The 24,334-nt window shown below is 42.1% G+C and overlaps 1 protein-coding gene across 1 annotated transcript; it reads left to right on the top strand.

Moving 5' to 3' along the window:
* Positions 1–12,028: 12,028 nt before the first annotated feature.
* Positions 12,029–22,660, top strand: bpnt2 (3'(2'), 5'-bisphosphate nucleotidase 2). The gene is made up of 5 exons (XM_021613079.2): positions 12,029–12,785; positions 15,081–15,240; positions 17,546–17,641; positions 18,266–18,427; positions 21,077–22,660. The coding sequence occupies exons 1-5, from the start codon at positions 12,447–12,449 to the stop codon at positions 21,346–21,348; spliced, it is 1,029 nt and encodes a 342-aa protein (XP_021468754.1). The 5' UTR covers positions 12,029–12,446; the 3' UTR covers positions 21,349–22,660.
* Positions 22,661–24,334: the final 1,674 nt, after the last annotated feature.

Below are 24,334 nucleotides of genomic sequence, written 5' to 3'. Positions count from 1 at the left end.
ATATGAAATTTGTTGGCATAACTGAAAAAGCGTGTGCGTGCAAGGAGGCCTATGAACCTGACTCAGTTACACCAGCTCTGTCAGGAGGAATGGGCCACAATTCACCCAATTTATTGTGGGAAGCTTGTGAAAAGGCTACCCGAAACGTTTGACCCAAGTTAAACAATTTAAAGGCAATGCTACCAAATACTAATTGAGTGTATGTTAAATTCTGACCCACTGGGAATGTGATGAAAGAAATAAATGCTGAAATAAATCATTCTTTCTACTATTATTCTGACATTTCACATTCTTAAAATAAAGTGGTGATCCTAACTGACCTAAAACAGGGAATTTTCACTAAGATTAAATGTCAGGAATTGTGAAAAACTGAGTTAAAATGTATTTGGCTAAGGTGTATGTAAACTTCCGATTTCAACTGTATACATAATATTTCTCCCCATAGCCCCTTTTTTGGGTAAGCACAAAACTACCTTTATACTTCCATTCATTTTTTTTACATGGTACTTGTATCTTCAGACGAGTCCCGTGACACCACCATCGTGTTTGTGAGAATCTCCCCTTTCCACAGTGGGGTCACATTAGTTTGTAGATCAAACCATTCGGATGCCGCAATCGTTTTCATGAGAAGACCGATTTTCGTCTCATGGTCTGATAAACACCACTCTAGCTCTGCCACGTTTTACCGCAGATGCAGAAGTGCAACAGGCGGATGAATGCGCAGGATTGAGATGCCGTTCAATGCAAAAAAAAGATACTGTATCTTAATCTTAAACCGACGGATTTTGATGGTGTTACTTAGATTGATTCACCGATGCATCAATTGACTCTAGGGGGTTAATCAACACTTGAACCACGAGGTTACACAGTGAAACATCACTGATGGACCCCCCCCCCCCCCCCTCGCATTGAATGAAAGTGCTCACCCTCAGATTATTTATCCTATTGTAATTGGGTGGTGAAACCTCCAAGATAAAACGGTCGGTCTGTCAGATGTTTTTAACCACAAGTCTAGTCACCACACCCGAACATGTTTCACTAAGGGGTGAGTATGAACGCACATACCCATACTTTAAAACTACAACTGCTAGATAGACAATATGATTATAGTATTATATAGTAATATGATTAAGCATTTCCAATCTTCATCCCCCACAACTGGTTGTTTTAAAAACAGTATGATCTCCAGCAAGACCAAGCATGACCTTAGCCTCACCCTTGAGTCACAAATGGTTAGTGTCTGTCTGCTAGTGTGCTGCCAGGATACTTCTAGGGTACCTTTTAGATGGCCTAGAATCTGGAACAGGACAGTTGCCAAGACAGTAAATATGAGTGTTTGACAATGAGGGGTGTAGATAATCACTGTAACATCTAAACCGCCGTGAAATATTGTTTCCATGACCAAAAATATTGTATCTTCTGCTGTTTGAAGCTAGTGTACAAAAGTGAAAGTAAAAGATGCAAAAATGAAACATAAGAACGGGAAGCATAGAAATAACGCACAAAGAACAGATCTACCGCTTCATATACTTTCTTTGAATGAGAATGACAGATCTATAAATTCTGATTTTATACACCTGCCAGCAACGCTCGATTTTATACACCTGCCAGCAACGTGTGTGGCTGAAATAGCCAAATCCACTAATTTCAAGGGGTGTCTACAAATTTTTGTACATATATTGATATCAGAATAACCAAATGTAGCCTATTAATAGCTTAATATAGAGAGAAGCATGCCAACGTATAGGCCCTGTATGACCCCAATGCATTTAAAAACTACACCATGTCTGTGTGCGGAATGGTAGATTGTTGGCCAACTGGCCCGACCGGGCCAGTGAGATAAAAAGGGAGGCTTTGGACTTCACTCTAACATCTCTGGATTTGGTATTGGATTTGGAAGCTTCTCTCCTCCTGCACTCCTCCACACACAGTAGAGAACCGCCTGCTGCCTTTGAAGCCTTTGAGTCATTCTACTCAACTGCGGCAGCTTAGCCGAAGCCCGTTCGCCGTGCGAAACAGAGAGGAGACGTTTAGCTCTGAGTAAAGAGCTGACAGACTCCTTAACTCAGAAACGCTCTGTCACCGCCACCATCGTGGAGTCTCCTCCACTGAGCTTCAGAGCCGCAGTTGTGTGTGAAGTGGTGAAAATAATGGAGCTTTCTGTGAGGCAGCGCTTAACTGGAGGGGGAAAAGGCCTAAAAGGTCTGTTTTTTTCGATAAGCCTACTATTCCCAATGTTAACCATTATGAGGTTCCCTGCACTATCACTTTAGGGCCGCAGTCACCCAGTCAGGTTTTAGCTGTTGGCAAGGCTCCATATAAATAGACATCTTATAAGTAGAGCCAGGAGTTCTGCCTGATCAAATGAACTGGCCAGGCAAAACTCAAGGTCCTAGTTATAGGGTATTTTGCCAACAGGTGAGCAGGTCATGTGAACCATGGGAGGTAGGCAATACCAGTGTTCGGTTGATACTTTATGAACCCCGTTGCACCCAAATGTGTGTTACACCATCCATAGTCATTTCTACGGAAACAATTAAGAAATCGAAGGTCTCAGGTTCAAAAGTTGAATCTCTAAGGATTTGTGTTTCATACCATTCCTATGTTAAATGGATAGATGGAATGTGTTGTAAAGAAATCTAGCTACTGTAGTCTGCCCCACTAAGCAAAAGAGCAATAACTGCTCATAGAGTGAAACTGAGAAAAAATATATATTGTCCAGCCAAATGAATTGGTGGCAGGTCATTGGAGATATGGTTATCTTTATGTCTTAGTATGAGGTCATTTTTTATTAAATTGACCCTGACCTCTGACATGACCTTTGTCCCTACTGCCTTCTTGCTTGATACACCCACTGGAATACGTTTCCATGACGATTGTTCTTAACACAAACTGGTGTTAATATGTTTATTTGTATGTGGCTGTCAGTGTCATATAGTTTGACACTTGTGTCAGCGAAGAACAATAACTAATACCAAGGTCAACCGTAGACACTGCAGCACAAAGCTCAGTGACACCAAGGTAAAAGGCAGTAACTCACGTGTGATGGCAGTTACTACCTTTTTCCTTGGTTTTGCTGTAGCTTTTTGCAGTTACTGAAAACATGACCCCAAATGTTCTCCATAACACAACACAATGGAGGCGGGATATTTATCCACATGATAAAGCATGTATTTAATGTACAAAAAAAGTAAATAACTACTTTTTGACCAAATGCACAGTTACTGCTTTTTTTTGCTTGGTAGGCCAGTAAGGATGCGTACAACTCCAAAAAATGTTGTCTATTAGTCAACTAATGAGTGGAGCCTGCTGAAGAGCATCTCATACAGCACTACCTCGAGTGTTTTATGCTATTAGACTGCAGTGTTACAGCTCTCCCACGTGTAAGTCATGTGGGCATAGCTATTTTCAATGCCATGCCTGTGTGTCAAGTAATTTCAATGGTGATATGGCCCTATTACATCACCTGAAAGGATTGTAAGCCAAAAACCTATACTCATTTCTATGGGTGTAGGGGTGCATGTTTCACCTCATTCCGCCTTTGTACAATCATACCATGTGTACAAAATGCCAGCCCTCTCAATCTGATTCATCCAACCAATAAGGGAACTTGGACGCTTTCCAAGGCTTCGCCCCCGACACCTCACGTTAGTGCCTGTGTTTACATGCCGCTGCAAGAAGAAGAAAGTGTTGTGCTGATGGACAGTTCGCATGCTGTTTCCTAAACCCAAGTGTTTTGGGCGTCAAATGGCATAATCACAATCACATGAAGAACTATTGCCGCGTTCAAAACAACTGGGAACACAGAAGTCGCTGACTTCCGACTTCAGTGCATTCAAGACAACTAGGAACTTGGAAGAAAACACTAATTTTTCCAGTCGGAGCTTGTTTTCAGCGGTCATCCAACTCGGAATTCCAAGTCGGAAACTCGGGCATCTTTCTAGAGCTCCTTTACAACCTAAAGGTCACTGACATCATGATTTTACCTTATTCCCATTTATCATGAAAGCACCATATGAAACAGCTGTGTTTGCATATGTGTGGTAGTGACAGACAAGGGTATAGTTATGGGCCTCAACATCAAGTTCTAAGCAGACACCACTATAGTGGGATGAACCAAAACCAATCAGCATTAAAAACATAGCGGGTGAGGGCTCCGAAGCCAACCACTCAGAGGAGCTCCAGCTAGCTGTTTTTTCATGGTTCTAGTTTTTCGCCGGATTTAGTGACCAACCGCTTTTATCACCATGAAGACCTGATGGCTACACTGATTCAATGACTCAAGACTGATCCTTGATCATACCAGTAAACATCTAGTCCCCTCTCTCTCTGTCACACATTCACACATAAATCAAACCCCCTCTCAACACAGCACTCACCGGCATGTATGGGGCCAGCAGACAGCAGGACAGGACAAGGCAGAGACAGACAACTGACTGTTTACCACAGAATAACCTGCCCCCATTCCCATGGAGTAACCTATATATAGGGCCAGAAGTTTGGGGGCACTTTTTGAGGCACTGTGCTTTTACTGGTATTTCCACCATTATCCACTAGCGTTGCTGTAGGTAAGAAATCCTATGAAATGTTCTGTAATTGACAAGCTGTCTCCAATCAATGTCTGGTTGTGCATGTGTGTTTGGCAGGGGGATTGCCTAAGCCAGGGGAGGTGTAGCTCTGTAAATCTTAAATCGCACAAAAGCTATTATTTGGCAGGGAATACTATTTGTAGATCAGTGATTCTACACCTCACTTTGCTCAATTAAACCTCTCCGACAGACTCGGAAGATGTAACTAAAAATGGGTCAATTAGGGGCAGTTAAAGAGGAGAGTCAATGAAACCAACCATGGAAGTACAGTATATTGTACAGAATTCAGGGGGGTAGCCCCAAACGGGACTACATTTTAACTGTTACCATAGTGTTTTTGCTGACATGCCTGTAGTATAGTGTAGTATTTTCTGTAGTGGTTTTGTGGACATTACTATAGTATACTACAGTATTCACTGTAGTGTTTTTGCAGACATGGCTACTACAGTAAAGTCTGTAAAAGTCTTTAATCGGTTCAACACCCGCAAGGCCACGACGGTATTCGAGTTCTGAGAGAATGCGCAGAACAACTGACAGGCACATTCACTGTAATTTTCAACCTCTCCTTGTCTCAGTCTGTAATCGCCACATGTTTTAAGATGACCACCATCCTTCCTGTTCCCAAGAACTCAAAGGATTGATGCCACAATGACTACCGTCTTGTAACACTCACATCTCTAATCATGAAGTGCTTTGAGAGGCTGGTTATGGCACACATCAACTCCATCATCCCAGAAACGCTAGGACCCAGTCCAATTTGCATACCGCCCCAACAGATCCATAGACGACGCAATCTCAATTGCATTTCACGTGGCCTTCACCCACCTAGATAAGAGGAATACGTATGTGAGAATGCTGTTCATTGACTATAGCTCAGCATTCAACACCATTGTCCCCTCCAAGCTCATCACCAAGCTTAGGACCCTGGGACTGAACACCTCCCTCTGCAACTGGAACCTGGAACTCCTGACGGGCTGACCTCAGGTGGTGAGGGTAGGTAATATCACCTCCGCCACAGTGACCCTGGACACTTAGGCCCCACAGGGGTGTGTGCTTAGTCCCCTCCTGTACTCTCTGTACACCCCCGACTACGTGGCTACGCACGACTCCAACGTCATCATCAAGTTTGCTGACGACATGATGGTGGTAGGCCTGATAACCGGCAACGATGAGACAAACTACAGGCAGGGGGTAAGTGACCTGGCAGTGTGGTGGCAGAACAACAACCTAGGCTTCCACATCAGTGAGCCCAAGGAGCTGATCGTTGACTACAGGAACCAGGGGGGGCACAAGACTGCTACAATGGCTAAAATGGCTACATGGACTGAGTTGACCATTGTTTTTTTAATTTATGCACACTCACGCACTTCATAATTTGCTCACACACACAATTCTTTATTTTGATTATTTTCTACATTGTAGAATAATAGTGAAGGCATCAATACTATGAAATAACACATATGGAATAATGTAGTAACCAAAAAAGTGTCAAACAAATCAAAATATATTTTATATTTGAGATTCAAAGTTGCCACCCTTTCCCTTGGTTACAGCTTGGCACACTTGGCATTCTCTCAACCAGATTTATGAGGTAGTCACTTGGAATACATTTCAATTAACAGTGTCACACCCTGATCTGTTTCTCCTGTCTTTGTGTTCGTAGCCAACCTGTGTTCTGTTTCTGTTGTCAGTTCGTCTTGTCAGGTCTTACCAGTGTGCTTTCCCGTCTTCCTGTTGCTCAAGTTCTGTTTCCTAGTTCTGACCATTCTGCCGTACTGTACCTGCCTGACTATGACCTGTTCACGAACATCTGCCTCTTTTGTGAGACGCAGAGTAGGTGAACGGATGATCTCCGCAAGTGTGGTTCCCACCGTGAAGCATGGAGGAGGAAGTGTGATGGTGTGGGGGTGCTTTGCTAGTGACACTGTGATTTATTTACAATTCAAGGCACACTTAACCAGCATGGCTACCACAGCATTCAGCAGTGATACGCCATCCCATCTGGTTTGCGCTTAGTGGGACTATTATTTGTTTTTCAACAGGACAATGACCCAACACACCTCCAGGCTTTGTAAGGGCTATTTGACCAAGAAGGAGAGTGATGGAGTGCTGGGGGCGGCAGGTAGCCTAGAGTGTTGGGCCAGTAACCAAAAGGTTGCTAGATCAAATCCCCAAGCTGACAAGGTAAAAAGCTATCATTCTGCCCCTGAACAAGGAGGTTAACCCACTCTTCCTAGGCCATCATTGTAAATAAGAATTTGTTCATAACTGACTTGCCTAGTTAAATAAATAAAAATCAGATGACCTGGCCTCCACAATCACCCGACCTTAACCCAATTGGGATGAGTTGGACCGCAGAGTGAAGGAAAAGCAGCCAACAAGTACCCAGCATATGTGGGAACTCCTTCAACACTGTTGGAAAAGCCTTCCTCATGAAGCTGGTTGAGGTAATGCCAAGAGTATCTCAAATATAAAATATATTTTGATTTGTTTAACAATTTTTTGGGTTACTACATGATTCCATGTGTGTTATTTCATAGTTTTGATGTCTTCACTATTATTCTACAATGCAGAAAATAGTAAAAATAAAGAAAAACCCTTGAATGAGTAGGTGTGTCAAATTTTGACTGGTACATTTATACTGACTCTACACACACGCTCACCCACTCACATACAATCATCAAATACGCTGATGCTACTGTGTTTATCATATATCCAGATGCCTATTCACCTTACCCCTATACATATCTACCTCAATCACTCCAGTATCACTGCACACTGTAAATATGGTACTGGAACTGATTGATTTACTGCATTTATATGTTTAGAGCTTGCAAAAAAGGCATTTCACTGTACTTGTGCACGTGATATTAAAACTTGAAACTAGTAAGTAGTATATAAATATAGTAATACTATAGTATTTGGACCATGGTACACCATAATATTTTTGGAATTAGATAGATTAGCTGTAAATGTGAGACATGTTTATGTTCGAACTAGGACCACAATGGAAATAGATACTTTTTTTGTGTTATTCTTGACGAATTTCTAAATGAATTGTATCTATACTGATCAAAAATATAAAAGCAACATGTAAAGTGCTGGTCCCATGTTTCATGAGCTGAAATTAGATATCCTAGAAATGTTGCATACACACGAAAAGCTTATTTCTATACAATTTTGTGCACAAATGCATTAATGTCCCTGTAAGTGAGCCTTTCTCCTTTGCCAAGTAAATCCATCCACCTGACAGGTGTGGGATATCAAGAAGCTGATTAAACAGCATGGTCATTACACAGGTGCACCTTGTGCTGGGGACAATAAAAGGCCACTCTAAAATGTGCAGTTTTGTCACACAATATAATGCCACAGATGTCTCAAGTTTTGAGGGAGCGTGCAATTGGCATGTTGACTTCAGGATTATCCACCAGAGCTGTTGCCAGAGAACAGAATGTTCATGTCTCTATCATAAGCCGCCTCCAACGTCGTTTTAGAAAATTTGGCAGTACGTCCAACCGGCCTCACAACCGCAGACCAAGTGTAACCACGCCAGCCCAGGACCTCCACATCCGGCTTCTTTACCTGAGGGATATGGAAAGACTGCTGTAATTAGTGCCAAAGATGCATCTACAAGGTATTGACTCAGGGGGTGTGAATACTTTATGTAAATTATATATCTCTTCCTTTTCAATACATTTGCTAAAATTTCAAAAAACATGTTTTCACTTTATCATTTTGGGGTATTGTGTGCAGATGGGTGAGAGATAAAAAAAATATTGTATTAATTTTGAATTCAGGCTGTAACACAACAACATGTGGAATAAATCAAGGGGTACGCCTGCATATGGATCATGATGAATCATAGTGTATGCTTTCTGTCAAAATCGGACCACTACTACCAGTGTTGTAGTACTCGAGTCCGGTCTCGAGCCCACATTCAGTGTCTCGGTCTTGTCTCGGTGTCGGATACATTTGTACTCGGTCTTGACTCTGTCTCAGGCAGTGAGGACTTGTAATTTTTTTCCCAGAGACCAACCGAGACCAGCGGAGCAAAAACTCAGAATTATCAGCTTCCATTAAGTCTCCGCATAAAACTGCTTCTCCAGCCCAAATATATACACTCCTTTCTTGAAACATGAATATCTTAACAGCCTTTATATCTATTATAGACATGTCTGTCCTATAGGATTTCAGTGTGTGACAGGTTCCTGATTCCAAAAGGACAGCAACCCTAATACCAGTGCACTAACGTAGGAGTGCACTTTTTCTAAAACACAAAGGCCCAGTGGTGTAGTGGAGGGTATACAGAAAGTAAACAGACCCCTTGAATTTTTACACATTTTGTTACGTTAAAGCCTAATTCTAAAATGGATTACATTTTTTTAAATCCTCACAATACCCCGTAATGACAAAGCGAAAACAGGTTTTTAGAAATGTCTTCAAATAAAAAGTATTCAGACCCTTTGTTATGAGGCTCGAAATTGAGCTCAGGTGCATCCTGTTTCCGTTGATCATCCTTGAGATGTTTCTACAACTTCATTGGAGTTTACCTGTGGTAAATTCAATTGATTGTACATGATTTGGAAATGCACACACCTGTCTATATAAGGTCCCACCATTGACAGTACATGTCAGAGCAAAAACCAAGCCATGCGGTCGAAGGAATTGTCCGTAGAGCTCCGAGACAGGATTGTGTCGAGGCACAGATCTGGAGAAGGGTACCAAAAAATGTCTGCATATTGAAGGTCCCCAAGAACACAGTGGCCTCCATCATTCTTAAATGGAAGAAGTTTAGAACCATCAAGCCTCTTCCTAGAGCTGGCCGCCAGGCCAAACTGAGCAATCAGGGGAGAAGGGCCTTGGTCAGGGAAGTGACCAAGAACCTGATGGTCACTCCGACAGAGCTCCAGAGTTCCTCTGTGGAGATGGGAGAACCTTCCAGAAGAACCTCCATCTCTGCAGCACTCCACCAATCAGGCCTTTATGGTAGGAAGCCACTCCTCAGTAAAAGGTACATGACAGCCTGCTTGGAGTTTGCCAAAAGGCACCTAAAGGACTCTCAGACCATGAGAGACAAGATTCTATGGTCTGATGAAACCAAGATTGAACACTTTAGCCTGAATGTCAAGTGTTATGTCTGGAGGAAACCTGGCACCATCCCTACGGTGAAGCATGGTGGTGGCAGCATCATGCTGTGGGAATGTTGTTCAGTGGCATGGACTGGGAGACTAGTCAGGATCAAGGGAAAGATGAATGGAGCAAAGTACAGAGAGATCCTTGATGAAAACCTGCTCCAGAGCGCTCAGGACCTCAGACTAGGGCAAAAGTTCACCTTCCAACAGGACAACGACCCTAAGCACACGGGCAAGACAATGCAGGAGTGGCTATGGGACAATTCTCTGAATGTCCTTGATTGGCCTAGCCAGAGCCCGGACTTGAACCCGACTGAACATCTCTAGAGAGACCTAAAAATACCTGTGCAGCGAAGGCTCCCCATCCAACCTGACAGAGCTTGAGTAGATCTGCAGAGAAGAATGGGAGAAACTCACTAAATACAGGTGTACCCAATAAGACTAGTGGCTGTAATTGCTGACAAATTTGCAAACATTTCTAAAAACCTGTTTTTGCTTTGTCATTATGGGGTATTGTGTGTAGATTTTAGAATAAGGCTGTAACGCAACAAAATGTGGAAAAAGTCAAGGGGTCTGAATTCTTTCAGAATGCACTGTAAGTCATTATTCTTTTAATTGCATTGCACACATTCTTTTAATTGCATTGCACACAGGATATAAGATAAACAGAGTAGCAGCAGCTTGCATATGATTGGGTGTGTGGGTACGTAGAGTCAGTTTAAATGTATGTACATGTTATGTGTGAGTGAGTAAATTGTTTTATGTGTGTGCTTGTGTGTGTGTTGGAATGAAACAGACGGTAGGGCCCTGTGAGTGTGCATAACAGTCCGTGAAGCCATTTTGTTAGCCATTTTGTTATTAGCAGCATTATGGTCAATAAAGATATAGTATTGCTTTGGGATAGAAGCTGTTCAAGACCCTGTTGGTGTCAGACTTGCACCGTTACCTCTTGCTGTGTGGCAGCAGAGAAAATAGTCTATGGCTTGGGTGGTTGGGGTAAACGATTTTCCGGGCCTTCTTTTCACTCCGCCTGATATAGAGGTCCTGGAGGGCAGGGAGCTCTGCCCCAGTAATGTACTGGCCTGTCCGCACAATGTTATTTATTTAACCTTTATTTAACTAGGCAAGTCAGTTAAGAACAAATTCTTATTTATAATGACGGCCTACCAAAAGGCAAAAGGCCTCCTGCGGAGACAGGGGCCTGGGATTAAAATAAATAAATAAATACGACATAAATATAGGACAAAACACACATCACGACAAGAGAGACAACACAACACTACATAAAGAGAGACCTAAGACAACATAGTTGCTGCAGCACATGACAACACAGCATGGTAGCATCACATGACAAAAACATGGTAGAATCACAACATGGTAGCAGCATAAAACATGGTACAAACATCATTGTGCACAGACAACAGCACAAAGGGCAAGAAGGTAGAGACAACAATACATCACACAAAACAGCCACAGCTGTCAGTAAGTGTCCATGATTGAGTCTTTGAATGAAGGGAATGAGGAAAAACTGTCCAGTTTGAGTGTTTGTTGCAGCTCGTTCCAGTCACTAGCTGCAGCGAACTGAAAAGAGGAGTGACCCAGGGATGTGTGTGCTTTGGGGACCTTTAACAGAATGTGACTGGCAAAACGGGTGTTGTATGTGGAGGATGAGGGCTGCAGTAGATATCTCAGATAGGGGGGAGTGAGGCCTAAGAGTGTTTTATTAATAAGCATCAACCAGTGGGTCTTGCGACGGGTATACAGAGATGACCAGTTTACAGAGGAGTATAGAGGGCAGTGCTATTGCCATACCAATTAGTGGTGCAGCCAGTCAATATGCTTTCAATGGTACAGCTGTAGAACCTAGAACCTTTTCAGGATTTGAGGGCCCATGCCAAACTTTTTCAACCTAGACCAGAGCTGTTAGTATTTGCTGACATCTAGTGGTTGATAAACGCAGTTAAATAAAATGCAACAATATGATCATTCGGCATTAACAACATATATGAAGTACGGAATGATTTCGTAAAAATAAGTATTTTGCACTCGCACTTGTCTTTTACTAGCACTAATTTCACTGAAACTACTATTTTTTGGGGGAGGGAAGTAACGTTACTTACTTGTAATGACTGTGATATGTGGTTGTCTTACCTACCTTAGTTAAATGCAACGACTGTAAAGTCGCTCTGGATAAAAGCGTCTGCTAAATGGACAAAATGTAAAATACTCGCAAATATTTTTTTATGTGAACCTAAATTGAACAGGCCATGTGATATTCGTGACCCGGAAAAGAAACAATCAGATACTTTGAACTCTGACCACGCCCACCATGTACGTGGAGCAAAACAATTACTCATATGCTGCTCGTTTTCTCTTCTGACCTTAGTCGTGCAATAATTTTTGAGAAATAGGTACTGACCGGTGGTATATTATTTAACAAACTATATGGGGAAGCTGATGTTATCTTTAGAAGTCATGTTTTCTACGTTTGCTTGACAGCCAATGATAGCACTCCAGGTAACGTTAGCTAGCTAACTAACGTCGCTAGCAAGCTAGCTAGGTAACCCATAAAAAAACACAGGTAAATTGTTCAACTGGGTAAGCTAGGAATGTAAATAACTTTTGAAATGAAAACTAGCTAGCAATCATTATCATTGTCTTGCATTTACGAACCCCGGCAGTGGTTGTGTGTAACATTTAGCTAGCTAGCTGATTAACTAAACCGATGGCTCCTATGGGAATCCGTCTTTCGCCACTTGGAGTGGCCGTGTTTTGCTTATTGGGACTCGGCGTGATCTACCACCTATATGCCGGAGTTATATCCAGCCGCATAGCTGCTTTCACGTCGAAGAGAACAGTGAATCTCCGCGACCTGCTCGCACTGTCAGTGGAGGCTGCAGTCCAGGGCGGTCGGGAGGTGAAGAGGGTGAGAGAAGAGGACAAGTTAGAAGAGAAGACCAAGGGGAAAACGAAGGAAGGGGCGAGTGAAAAGCTCACTCAGGGGGACTTAAACTCTCACAGAAAGATGTATTATCTTATCAAGAACACTTATCCATATGTACAGGTAAAGAGGAAATTATATTTATGTGTATCAGTGCATGAGTAGTTGGAAAAGGGGGGTACCTAGTCAGTTGTTCAACTGAAATGTGTCTTCCATTTAACCCAAGCCCTCTGATTCAGGGGGCTGCCTTAATCGACATCCACGTCATCAGGCTCACACTGTGTACCACATTGTTTATTTATACCCTTTATAGATAGACTTACCGGTATGTTGCCTGTAAAAAAAAAAATATCTGTTAATGTTTTTTAGTGCCCAATTCACACAGACCAATTTTTACCACATTCCCGGGATAAGCCTTTTATATCTCCCGTGCATGTTTAGGAGCTGGAGTAGAAGTGGGCCGATTTGGCTGGGCATCTATTTGAATAGATCCATTGAATATACACTATCACAAAGAAGTCCATTCTTAATTATTTTTAGACGGGCCTAAGAAACATAAGAATAATACCATTTATTTTCTAAATAATAGTGTCATATTGTGAGTAGAATAGTGTTACTGGTCTGTGCAGCCTGTATGCTAAATCAAATTGTATTGCTCCATACACAAGTGTAGCAGTTATTGCGGGTGTAGTGAAATTATTTTGTTCCAAGCTCCAATAGTGCAGTAATATCTCGCAATACACACACATCTACAAGTAAAATAATGGAATTAAGAAATATAGAAGTATTAAGGTGAGCAATGTTTGAGTCTGGAATATGTGTGTATGTTCTATCCACATACTGTTCATGTCTGAAGAATACATAGAATAGTATATGTACAGCAATAGTTGAATAGGATAGGCCTTGACTAGAATAGTTTATACATATGAAACGGGTAAAACCGTATGTACATAAGTCACCAGTGTTCCATTATGAAAGTGACCATTGTTCCATGTCTATAGGGCAGCAGCCTCTAAGGTGCAGGGTTGAGTAACCGGGTGGTAGCCGGCTAGTGACTGTGTGTGACTAAGTTCAGGGTAGGGTACTGGGTGGAGCCTGGCTCAGTCTGATGACCTTGAGGTAGAAGCAGTTTTTCATGTAGCTAGGCAAGTCAGTTAAGAACAAATTCTTATTTACAATGACAGCCTACCCCGGCCAAACCCAGATGACACTGGGCCAATTGTGCGCCTCCCTATGGGACTCCCAATCACGGCCGGATGTGACGCAGCCTGCATATGTCACTAAATACTCCAAAAGTAATCCGATTTTTGTAATACATTTCAAGCAATATTTCAACAGCTAACATTTCTACAGCCTAATTGTAGCCTAACCAACATACGAACGGAGATTCAGTGGGGGGAAAAAACATTCGGACATTGATTGACGTATCAAAACGAGTCCCCACACTTGTCTCAAAGCAGCGTGAAACGGTGCTGTAATAGTTGAACACGCGGGCAGGCTATTGCTTCAAATGTGTTATAACAATTGGATGACTGGGAGTTTCAGTAAGCAACAATTTGATGCCTTCCATGGCATTAGCCTACTTTATTCCAATATTTGTATAATTCAGAAATATTTATTCCCACAGTTATTCTTTATAAATCCGTCCAGTTGTGGTTAAGAAAACAATGCATATGGTGGGCTATGCAAAGAGATGGGTGAAGTGACATGCTTCGCAAAGTTAAGAACTAGCAGAAGGATAGTAGTAACGGGCACAGCCTAGCAACCATCAAGAGCGTAGTATGTGCCAATGCATTGCATTACGGCTACATTTCATACTAAGCCGTAGGCAGAACTTCACTGCAATCATGATTAGGTCGTTTAGCGGAAATATAATTAGAGGCTTTGTCGCCGACAATACCTTTCATGTATAAAGAAAAGTCGGCAAAGAGTTGGTAGGATCCTTTGGGCTGCAGGTAGCCTAGAGCGTTGGGCCAGTAACTGAAAGGTTGATGGATCGAATCCCAGAGCTGCCTAGGTTAAAAATCTGTCCTTCTGCCCCTGAGCAAGGCAGTTAAACCACTGTTCCCCGGTAGGCCGTCATTGTAAATAAGAATTTAAATAAATAGTAGATAAAGTTTAACTTTTTTTGTTTTGTTTTTAAATTGGTGGGAAAACATATTGGTTTGAAAGGTGTATTACTGACACATACCATGACTTATTGTAGTTCCATTGTCTACGCCCCAGAGAGTTTGCAATGTAAAGCACACCCTTATTTGTCCCTGTATTGTTCAGTGTCAATCACCATAAGAGGCATTGGTCTCTTTTCATGTCGACATTACTAATAACATAACCACGTGTTCAACAGAACAGCCTTAGTCTTCATAGATAATTATTTTTTACACGCTGATGTTTACGTGTGTTCTGTCCCTTTTGTAGGTGAACTCTGAAGAGCATGATGAGACCAACAATGAGCTGGGGGTGTGGAACAGAGACATCCCTGCTGACATCCTAAAAAGCGTGGAGGTGGGCAGGGATGTGCCTGCTGACAGTATCACCATCTGGATAGACCCACTGGACGCCACTCAGGAGTATACAGGTATGGTGTCATGTAGCAACCCACTATGGTCGGTGTTCTGAAGGGTCATGCCACCTCACCAATTCCCTATTTACCCTCTGGACACGCCCAACTCTTGCCAACTCACCTTAACTGAACTCGCTCTGATAATCACCATTCCACTCCCTTCCTCAGTAGCTTGTTTTACCTTATTGTTTGGTGGCATGGGGCGGCCCAAGTCCTTATTCCTTTTCCTTTGTTGTACGTGACCCGACTAAAAACCACAACATCCTAGAACAACCTCTTATCACAACTTGTATCTCAAATGTACCTACTGGCATTACAAGCCATCAAATCTTCATCCTAACCAGAGCTTGAAACCTACCCTAAGATGGTCCATCCTAGTCCTTTTATTTAGTCGGCCAAACCCATAAACCTGCGCCGAAACCACACGTGTACACTGGTTTGCCTAATGCCGAACGTTCTCAATGATTTGATTATCTATATTAATGTTCAGACTTGTACTAAGCTTTCCCGCTAGATGCCATGTCAAAATGGAGCCCTACTGTAGATGTGCCAAAGCAATAGGAGGCCAACAGATGGGTTTACTTTCACCAGTCCTGTTATACCATGTCAATGTTAGCCATTGTCAAGATAAGAAATACAGTGCCTTCAGAATGTATTCACCTCCCTTGACTTTTTCCACATTTTATTGTTACAGCCTGAATTTAAAATGGATTCAATTGAGATTCTGTGTTACTGATCTACATGCAATACCCCATAATGTCAAAGTGTAATTGTGTTTTTAGAAGTGTTTACAAATGAATAAAACATGAACAATTTAAATGTCTTGAGTCAACAAGTATTCAACCCCTTTTTATGTCAAGGCTAAATAAGTTCAGTAGTAAAAATGTGCTTCACAAGTTGCATAGACCTACTCTGTGTAATAGTGTTTACCATGATTTTTAAATGACTACCCCTCCCCTGTAACCCACATACAATTATCTGTAAGGTCTCTCAGTCGAGCAGTGAATCTCAAGCTGAGTCAAATCACAAAGTCCAGGGAGGTTTTCCGATGGTTCGCAAAGGGCACCTATTGGTACATTGAATATCCCTTTGAGCATTGTGAAGTTATTAATTACACTTTGGATGGTGTATCAATACACCCAGTCACTACAAATATACAGGTGTCCTTCCTCACTCAGTTGCCGGAGAGTAAGGAAACCGCTCATGAATTTCACCATGCGGCCAATAGTGACTTTAAGACAGTTAGAGTTTAATGGCTGTGATTGGAGAATTGAGGATGGATCAACAACATTAACATAGATCCAAAATACTAACCTAAATGACAGTGAAAAGAAGGAAGTCTGTACAGAATTAAACTATTCAAAAACATGCATCCTGTTTGAAATAAGGCACTAAAGTAATACTGTAAAAAAAAGTATGGTGGCGGCTGCATCATGTTATGGGTATGCAAAATCCTAGAAAACCTGTTATCTGCATCCCAACAGACACTGGAAGACAAATTCACCTTTCAGCAGTACAATAACCTAAAACATAAGGCCAAATATACACTCGAGTTACTTACCAACACAACATGGAATGTTCCTGAGTGGCCTAGTTAATTTTTAGACTTAAATTGTCTTGAAAATCTATGGCAAGACTTGACAATGAAAATGGCTGTTTAGCAATGATCAACAACCAATTTGTCAGAGCTTGACAAATGTAAAGAATAATCAGCAGATATTGTACAATCCAGGTGTGTAAAGCACTTAGACTTACAGCTGCAATCGCAACATGTATGGTCTCAGAGGGTTGAATACTTATCTAATCAAGATACGTTTACATTTTAGTCACGTAGCAGACACTCTTGTCCAGCGCTACTTACAGTAGAGTGCATACATCTTCATACTTTCTTTCCATACTGGTCCCCCGTGGGAATCAAACCCACAACCCTGGAGTTGCAGGAGCCATGCTCTACCAACTGAGCCACATGGGATATATTTGTGTTTGTGTAGATTGTTGACAGAAAATTACAAATCTATTTTAATCCCACTCTGTAAAAAAATGATAGGGGTGTGAATACTTTCTGAAGGCACTGTAGTTTAGGACAGATCTATACTATAGGACAAGATGGAAGAAAAAAAAACTATATATATATATGTATGTATATGTACTATTTAGACACAGCTTAAGTTTGATCTCTACTCCTCTTTGTGTGGGTGATTGAAATGAGACTGTGGGGGCTACCTATACTCAGCTACAGAGTAGTTGTCTTAGCAGTGTCCTGTTTCCTAAGCTGTATCCTGTTTCAATGAGCCCATTGTTTTCTTTCTCCTATTGACAGAGAACCTGCTCAAGTATGTCACGACCATGGTGTGTGTGGCCGTGGATGGGAAACCTGTCATAGGCGTGATCCACAAACCTTTCACAGGATACACAGGTGGGTTTTTCACTGTCACCGATTGTATACAAGGTGTGTACGTGTGACACTCCCTCAATGGTTTAAAGCATGGGATTTTTTTGAGTAGGCAAAATGCTCACCATATTTCCTACACCAATCTAATGCTTTTAAATCTGTTAGGGGAGTGAATGAGTGCAAGCTTTGGAGAGAAGGGTGAGAGACATCATTTGTGTTCAGGACAGAGCAACACTGTTCTACTGTAAGATATACCAGTCAGTGGACTGGTGACAGCAGGGGCTAAGTCACTCCTTTGAGAATTCCCCTGGGAGGGGAGCTCACTATAAGGTGGCTTCATTGGTGATTGTGAACGGCTGCATTGTGTCCATTGAATGGCGAGACGATGGATGTGCGAACCCACTGTAAGGAGAGTGTGGGGTTTGTGTTGACTTGCAGTGTCCCATCCATGCCCAAAGAAAATGATTTCAATTCATCTTTATTGTTACAGCCTAAATAAGTCATGGCCTAGCCTCTACCCACAGGTGTTTCTTTCCTGACAGTTATATCTGTTTCTTGCATTCTATATTACATAACTGTAACCAGTCCTGTTGGCGTGGAACTAAAAGTCCATCTCCAGCTATTTAAAGCATGTGTTTCTGTCCACAGCTTGGGCCTTGGTTGGTCATGGGTCTAACATGAAGCCTCGCACCACCTACAACATGAACCCCCCCAAGGTCATCGTGTCCCGGTCGCATGCCGGGAAGGTGAAGGGTTTCATCGAGGAGGCCTTCGGCAACACTACAGTTATTCTCCCAGCAGGGGGCGCAGGTACAGCGCTGTGCATAAGCGTTCACCCACATTTGTTATGGTAGTAGTCTATCGCCTATGATTGAAAGCAACCTATGATTAGTCATTACTTAACATTTTGAGAGGCATATGTATTTCTGCGGATGTTAGTTTCATGCAGAGACATTAAACTTCACTTCACCCCGTTTAATTTGCACTATATGGATCAACATTTTTTTCTGTGATCATATTGGCATTATATCAGCCCCTTTTTCAATGCAACAAACCAAAACAAATCTAACTTTGCAAGATTGAGTCTGTGATTTTGTTCTAGGCAGATCCAGAGTGCAACGGATTAGAATTCTATTGGCGGGGGAGTAGCCCACGAGCGGTCTTTCAATCACCCTTGAGTGAATGCGCTTTTCAGATCACTTCATATCAGAGCGCAGAGCTGCGTGTGCACATTTGTTGATATTCTTTGCTAGTTAGTGAGTTATTAGCCCTGTTACAGATCAGTATAGGTCAGAAATGGGGAGTTACTGCTTCCTGCAAGAGCACAAAACGTCTAGGCTACATTTCAAGCTGTCTTTTTGAAAAGCCAGTCAAGCTTAATTAAAGGGGCGGTGTTGTATTTTGAGACCGGCTTGAATATGCAAATAAGCCAATAGGCGGAGGGGTAGTCTACATTGTCTAATTCTCTATATGGTAATAATAATTGTATTTTGTAAAGGGGTTTCTTGCAACATGCAACACAGTACCATGCAATTTTTGTCATCTATTTGGCCCATGGTATTAGACCAAGTAAAAGAAAACATGAATTAATGTAAAATCGGATTTAAGTCTCATGCAATGTAGGCCTGCATTGAACACCACATATAGGCTACTGTAGGCTATATCATGTACATTTCAAATGTGTTTCCATTCAAAAATGTTATCTGATTTTCTCAATTGGTTTTGTTGGTTGGCCTACGTTATGCTCAGATAGCCGCAATAGCCTATTGGCTACTGTCTAAACTGTAAGGGTACAGCCTAGGTGTTCACTGTAAACGCGTGCCGGAAGTTGCACAAAATTCCACTCACAAGACCAAGAATTTGCTACTTACTCACAAAAAGTTTGAGGGAACATTGGTTTCAAGTGTTATGAAATTTTGGAATCAAATTACTTCAGGTATGTAAACTCAGCAAAAAAAAGAAACGTCCTCTCACTGTCAACTGTGTTTATTTTCAGCAAACTTAACATGTGTAAATATTTGTATGAACATAAGATTCAACAACTGAGACATAAACTGAACAAGTTCCACAGACATGTGACTAACAAAAATTGAATAATGTGTCCCTGAACAAAGGGGGGGTCAAAATCAAAAGTAACGGTCAGTATTTGGTGTGGCCACCAGCTGCATTAAGTACTGCATTGCATCTCCTCCTCATGGACCGTACCAGATTTGCCAGTTCTTGCTGTGAGATGTTACCCCACTCTTCCACCAAGGCACCTGCAAGTTCCCTGACATTTCTGGGGGGAATGGGCCTAGCCCTCACCCTCCGATCCAACAGGTCCCAGATGTGCTCAATGGAATTGAGATCTTGGCTCTTCGCTGGCCATGGCAGAACACTGACATTCCTGTCTTGCAGGAAATCATGCACAGAACGAGCAGTATGGCTGGTGGCATTGTCATGCTGGAGGGTCATGTCAGGATGAGCCTGCAGGAAGGGTACCACATGAGGGAAGAGGATGTCTTCCCTGTAACGCACAGTGTTGAGATTGCCTGCAATGACAACAACCTCAGTCCGATAATGCTGTGACACACCGACCCAGACCACGACGGACCCTCCACATCAATCCCGCTCCAGAGTACAGGCCTTGGTGTAACGCTCATTCCTTCGACGATAAACGCAAATCCGACCACCCCATGTAAGACAAAACAGCGACTCGTCAGTGAAGAGCACTTTTTGCCAGTCCTGCGAGGGAGGGTTTGTACCCGTAGGCGACGTTGTTGCTGGTGATGTCTGGTGAGGACCTGCCTTACAACGGGCTTACAAGCCCTCGGTACAGCCTCTCTCAGCCTATTGCGGACAGTCTGAGTACTGATGGAGGGATTGTGCGCTCCTTGTGTAACTCGGGCAGTTGTTACCATCCTGTACCTGTCCCGCAGGTGTGTTGTTCAGATGTACCGATCCTGTGCAGGTGTTGTTACACGTGGTCCGCCACTGCGAGGACGATCAGCTGTCTGTCCTGTTTCCCTGTAGCGCTGTCTTAGTCGTCCCACAGTACGGACATTGCAATTTATTGCCCTGGCCACATCTGCAGTCCTCATGCCTCCTTGCAGCATGCCTAAGACACATTCACACAGATGAGCAGGGACCCTGGGCATCTTTTTGTGTTTTTCCAGAGTCAGTAGAAAAGCCTCCTTAGTGTCCTAAGTTTTCATAACTGTGACCTTGCCCACCGTCACTGTAAGCTGTTAGTGTCTTAACGACCGTTCCACAGGTGCATGTTCATTAATTGTTTGAACAAGCATGGGAAACAGTGTTTAAACCCTTTATGATGAAGATCTGTCAAATTATTTGGATTTTTACGAATTATCTTTGAAAGACAGGGTCCTGAAAAAGGTCTTTCTTTTTTTTGCTAAGTTTATATAGCTCATTATTACTATGGTTTGCAATTATTGCTGTTGTATTTTCCATTGATCCCAGGCTATAAGGTGTTGGCTCTGCTGGACCCCCTTGATGAGGACATTGAGAAGGCTGACGTGTACATCCACGTCACCTTCATCAAGAAGTGGGACATCTGCGCCGGCAACGCCCTGCTTGCGGCCCTGGGAGGTCACATGACTACGCTGAAGGGCGAGGAGATAGACTACTCGGGGGCCGCGGGCAACAGGGAGGGTCTGCTGGCCAGCGTCAAGGTGGACCACCAGGACCTGGTGGCCAAACTGCCGGCATGGGACTCCTCTGACAAACACTGAGGAACACACACACACACACACACACACACACACACACACACACACACACACACACACACATATATATATATATATATATATATATATATATATATATATATATATATATATATATTCACAGACACAGATATTTACACACACACACAGATGATCAGAGACAAATGGACAAGATGACCATAAGCCTTGAAGACCTAACAAGCACAGATGAGAGGACAAGACAATAATGCAATATATCACAAAGCCCGCCAGTCTCCTTCAAACTCCTTTCTCCATCTGTTAATGTTTGTTAAGCTAGATAGGTTAACTGTTTGAGGAGATAAATTGTTTAACTCTCGCTTAACACCTTACATGATAGGGGTGGGGTTTTGGCTGCTGCAATGCGAATCGAGTTTGAATATTGGAATGGTAGTTTGAGTAGATCTTTCCTTTTGACACAGTCCCAACGTGAAAATCCTACATCTTGGAAAGTCTTAACTGCTGACATGCAAGACATTTTGGGATTGTACAGTGGACTAATGGAAAAAATACCAAAAGATTGTTTGAGTGGATTTGTCCTTTAATGCATGGTACTTCCTTCAGATTCACATTCATTTGATTGTTCTGTATGCATGTGAAGGTACAGTTTCCTTATTTTTTTTCAAGTTCACTTTGAATCGCAGCCTCCTTCGCCTCCACCTTTTGGGGAAAAAGGCTATACAGTGTGTTAAATCCATATGTGGCTTATTTAGTCAATGCATTTGTAAGTCTACTCTACTAGAAACCATGCTTTTGTACGTATGTTAAGTGGAAATACTTATTAGGTAAACATGCTAATTTAGCAACAATATATTGGAGATCTTTGGTAATGATTTAGATTGTCAACAGAACACCCCTACTGTATATTGACATTCGGAATAGACCCATCCATACATGGATATCACTAACACTGTGAATACTAACTGTATTGTCCAACTGCGCTTTCTCAAAAGGACTATTTTTGTGCAGTGTGTGCAGATGTTTTGTGTCTGAACTGGATGTGATTGCTAAGCCTGTGCATATAGCTGTCATGTAGCTGTGTCTCTCAAACTCCCCCCTTGTGTTTCAAATGAAATGGCGGTGTGCATGACATCAGTGACGGGGTTATGACTGCTTCATACGTGATCGAGATAATTTCTGTTTGACGTAGGTTGCACTGTTGAGAATTACAGGTTCAAAGCTGTCCCTGTCCGTTAATTGAACCCGTTTCTATAAGCACTTGTCATGTTTTCAAAAGATAGTGTATCTTTGAAGAGAGTACAGCAAAAATAAAGAAGCAGAATGGTGGAATCCTAAACGATCAAGTCTGTTCACTGTACATAACCCATGAAGGTAGATTCAAAAAGTCCAAACTACAGTACAACGTGTATTGTTTTACCAGAAGAGGGAGACGTTTGCATGGCCATTCTGTTCGTCGGGACGAAATTGGTTTAGCGGAGTTCTCTTGAGTGTACTGGAGTCCATCTATTGTTTGAACCGATTTGTTGTCGGAGATTGAACTCTGCATTCAAGTAACAGGCCACTATAGGCACACAATGGCACGACGTACCACGGTACAACTAAAATCCTGAGTGGCCCAAACAGTTATCCACCAGCAAAGTCCAACGTTCCAGCACCCCTGACTTATGAGGCACAGACTACCCACTGGGCACAAACTGGTTGAATCAATGTTTCAGTGTTGTTTTGCGGGTGAAATGTCAACCACAGGATAATGTGGTTACCAGTTTTCAACATAGACAAACCTTTTATAAAATATGTGGAATTTGTACGTTTGAAACTAAGTCAGAGCTTCAACATTATATCCACTATCAAAAAAAAACTATAGGCTGGGCAACACCTCCCTGTGGAGAATTGATCTATCTACAGCACGTGTCAAACTCATTCCACAGAGGGCCTGAGTGTCTGTGGGTTTTTGCTTCACCCTGGTACCTGATTGATGAATGAAGGTCACTAATTAGTAAGGAACTCCCCTCACCTGGTTATCTAGGTTTTAATTGAAAGGAAAAAACTAACACCCGCAGAAACTCGGCCCTCCGTGGAATGAGTTTGACAGCCCTGATCTACAGCAATCCCGTTGGTCTCCCATCCAGGGCTTTAACTAAGCCCTGCTTAGCTTTGATACAGTATATGCCACTGTCTGACTATTACCAATGTGCTATCGCGCAAAGGATTTGAGAGATCTCCACTTAAAAACAAAATAGATTCAATGATGTCATTTGAAAGGGTAGGTTAAACTTTGGTTGATTTCAAATGGAATCTACAAGTTAATAATTAGTTGGATTCACATCTTCATCTCAACCAAAAATCGAAGATAAAGAATAGGCCTTGAATCAAACTTTATATCAAGTGCATTTAAAGTTTGGTCTGATTTAATTTAGTCCTTTTCTTTAACTTTCCTTTTTGATTGAGATCAAGATGTAAATCCATCATATAAATTATTCATTTGTAGCTAAACTGGAATTAAACACAGAATAATTCAGTTGTACAGATGGGACTATTCAAGGAGAAGATAATCTCCTTTAAATGTTGATATTTGGCTTTGTCAACCAAATACAATTCAATATTACTTTTGTAGTAGGGGGGAGTGGGGTATGTTGAGAACTGTTTTTACATTCAGCATCACTACGTCATGGGAAATATAGTATTCTTTAACCAAGATATCTGCATATATTTCAGGATGTTGTGTATCCCTAGAAATATAACAATTATGCTGTTAGAGTGGGCTACATAAACAGTGGTGTGGCCTGCTGAACATGATGCGATTAGTTTCCCCTTTATTATGCTGCGTTCATAACCAAGTTGAAGGTGCTATTTACCATATACGACTGGGAAAATCCACTTGAACGCCCCTCCAACTCGAAATTACTAGTGGGAAACTATTATCATCCCTGAGCTCTGACTTCTCCCACATGCTGATGTCTGACGTCACCTACTAAGGAAATAACCTTGATAACAGCATTTTCGGCACTTA

The sequence above is a fragment of the Oncorhynchus mykiss genome, chromosome 8 (genome assembly GCF_013265735.2).
Source record: "Oncorhynchus mykiss isolate Arlee chromosome 8, USDA_OmykA_1.1, whole genome shotgun sequence".
Lineage (NCBI taxonomy): Eukaryota > Metazoa > Chordata > Actinopteri > Salmoniformes > Salmonidae > Oncorhynchus > Oncorhynchus mykiss.
The sequence above is the reverse complement of the archived record's forward strand: the minus strand, read 5'-3'. Positions and strand labels throughout refer to the sequence as shown.

Bases quoted from the DNA above. Each gene is read 5' to 3' on its own strand.
- bpnt2 (XM_021613079.2), top strand. From the start codon at position 12,447: ATGGCTCCTATGGGAATCCGTCTTTCGCCACTTGGAGTGGCCGTGTTT. The intron at 12,786-15,080 runs GTAAAGAGGAAA...TCCCTTTTGTAG, and splicing joins ACACTTATCCATATGTACAG to GTGAACTCTGAAGAGCATGA. The intron at 18,428-21,076 runs GTACAGCGCTGT...CATTGATCCCAG, and splicing joins TCTCCCAGCAGGGGGCGCAG to GCTATAAGGTGTTGGCTCTG.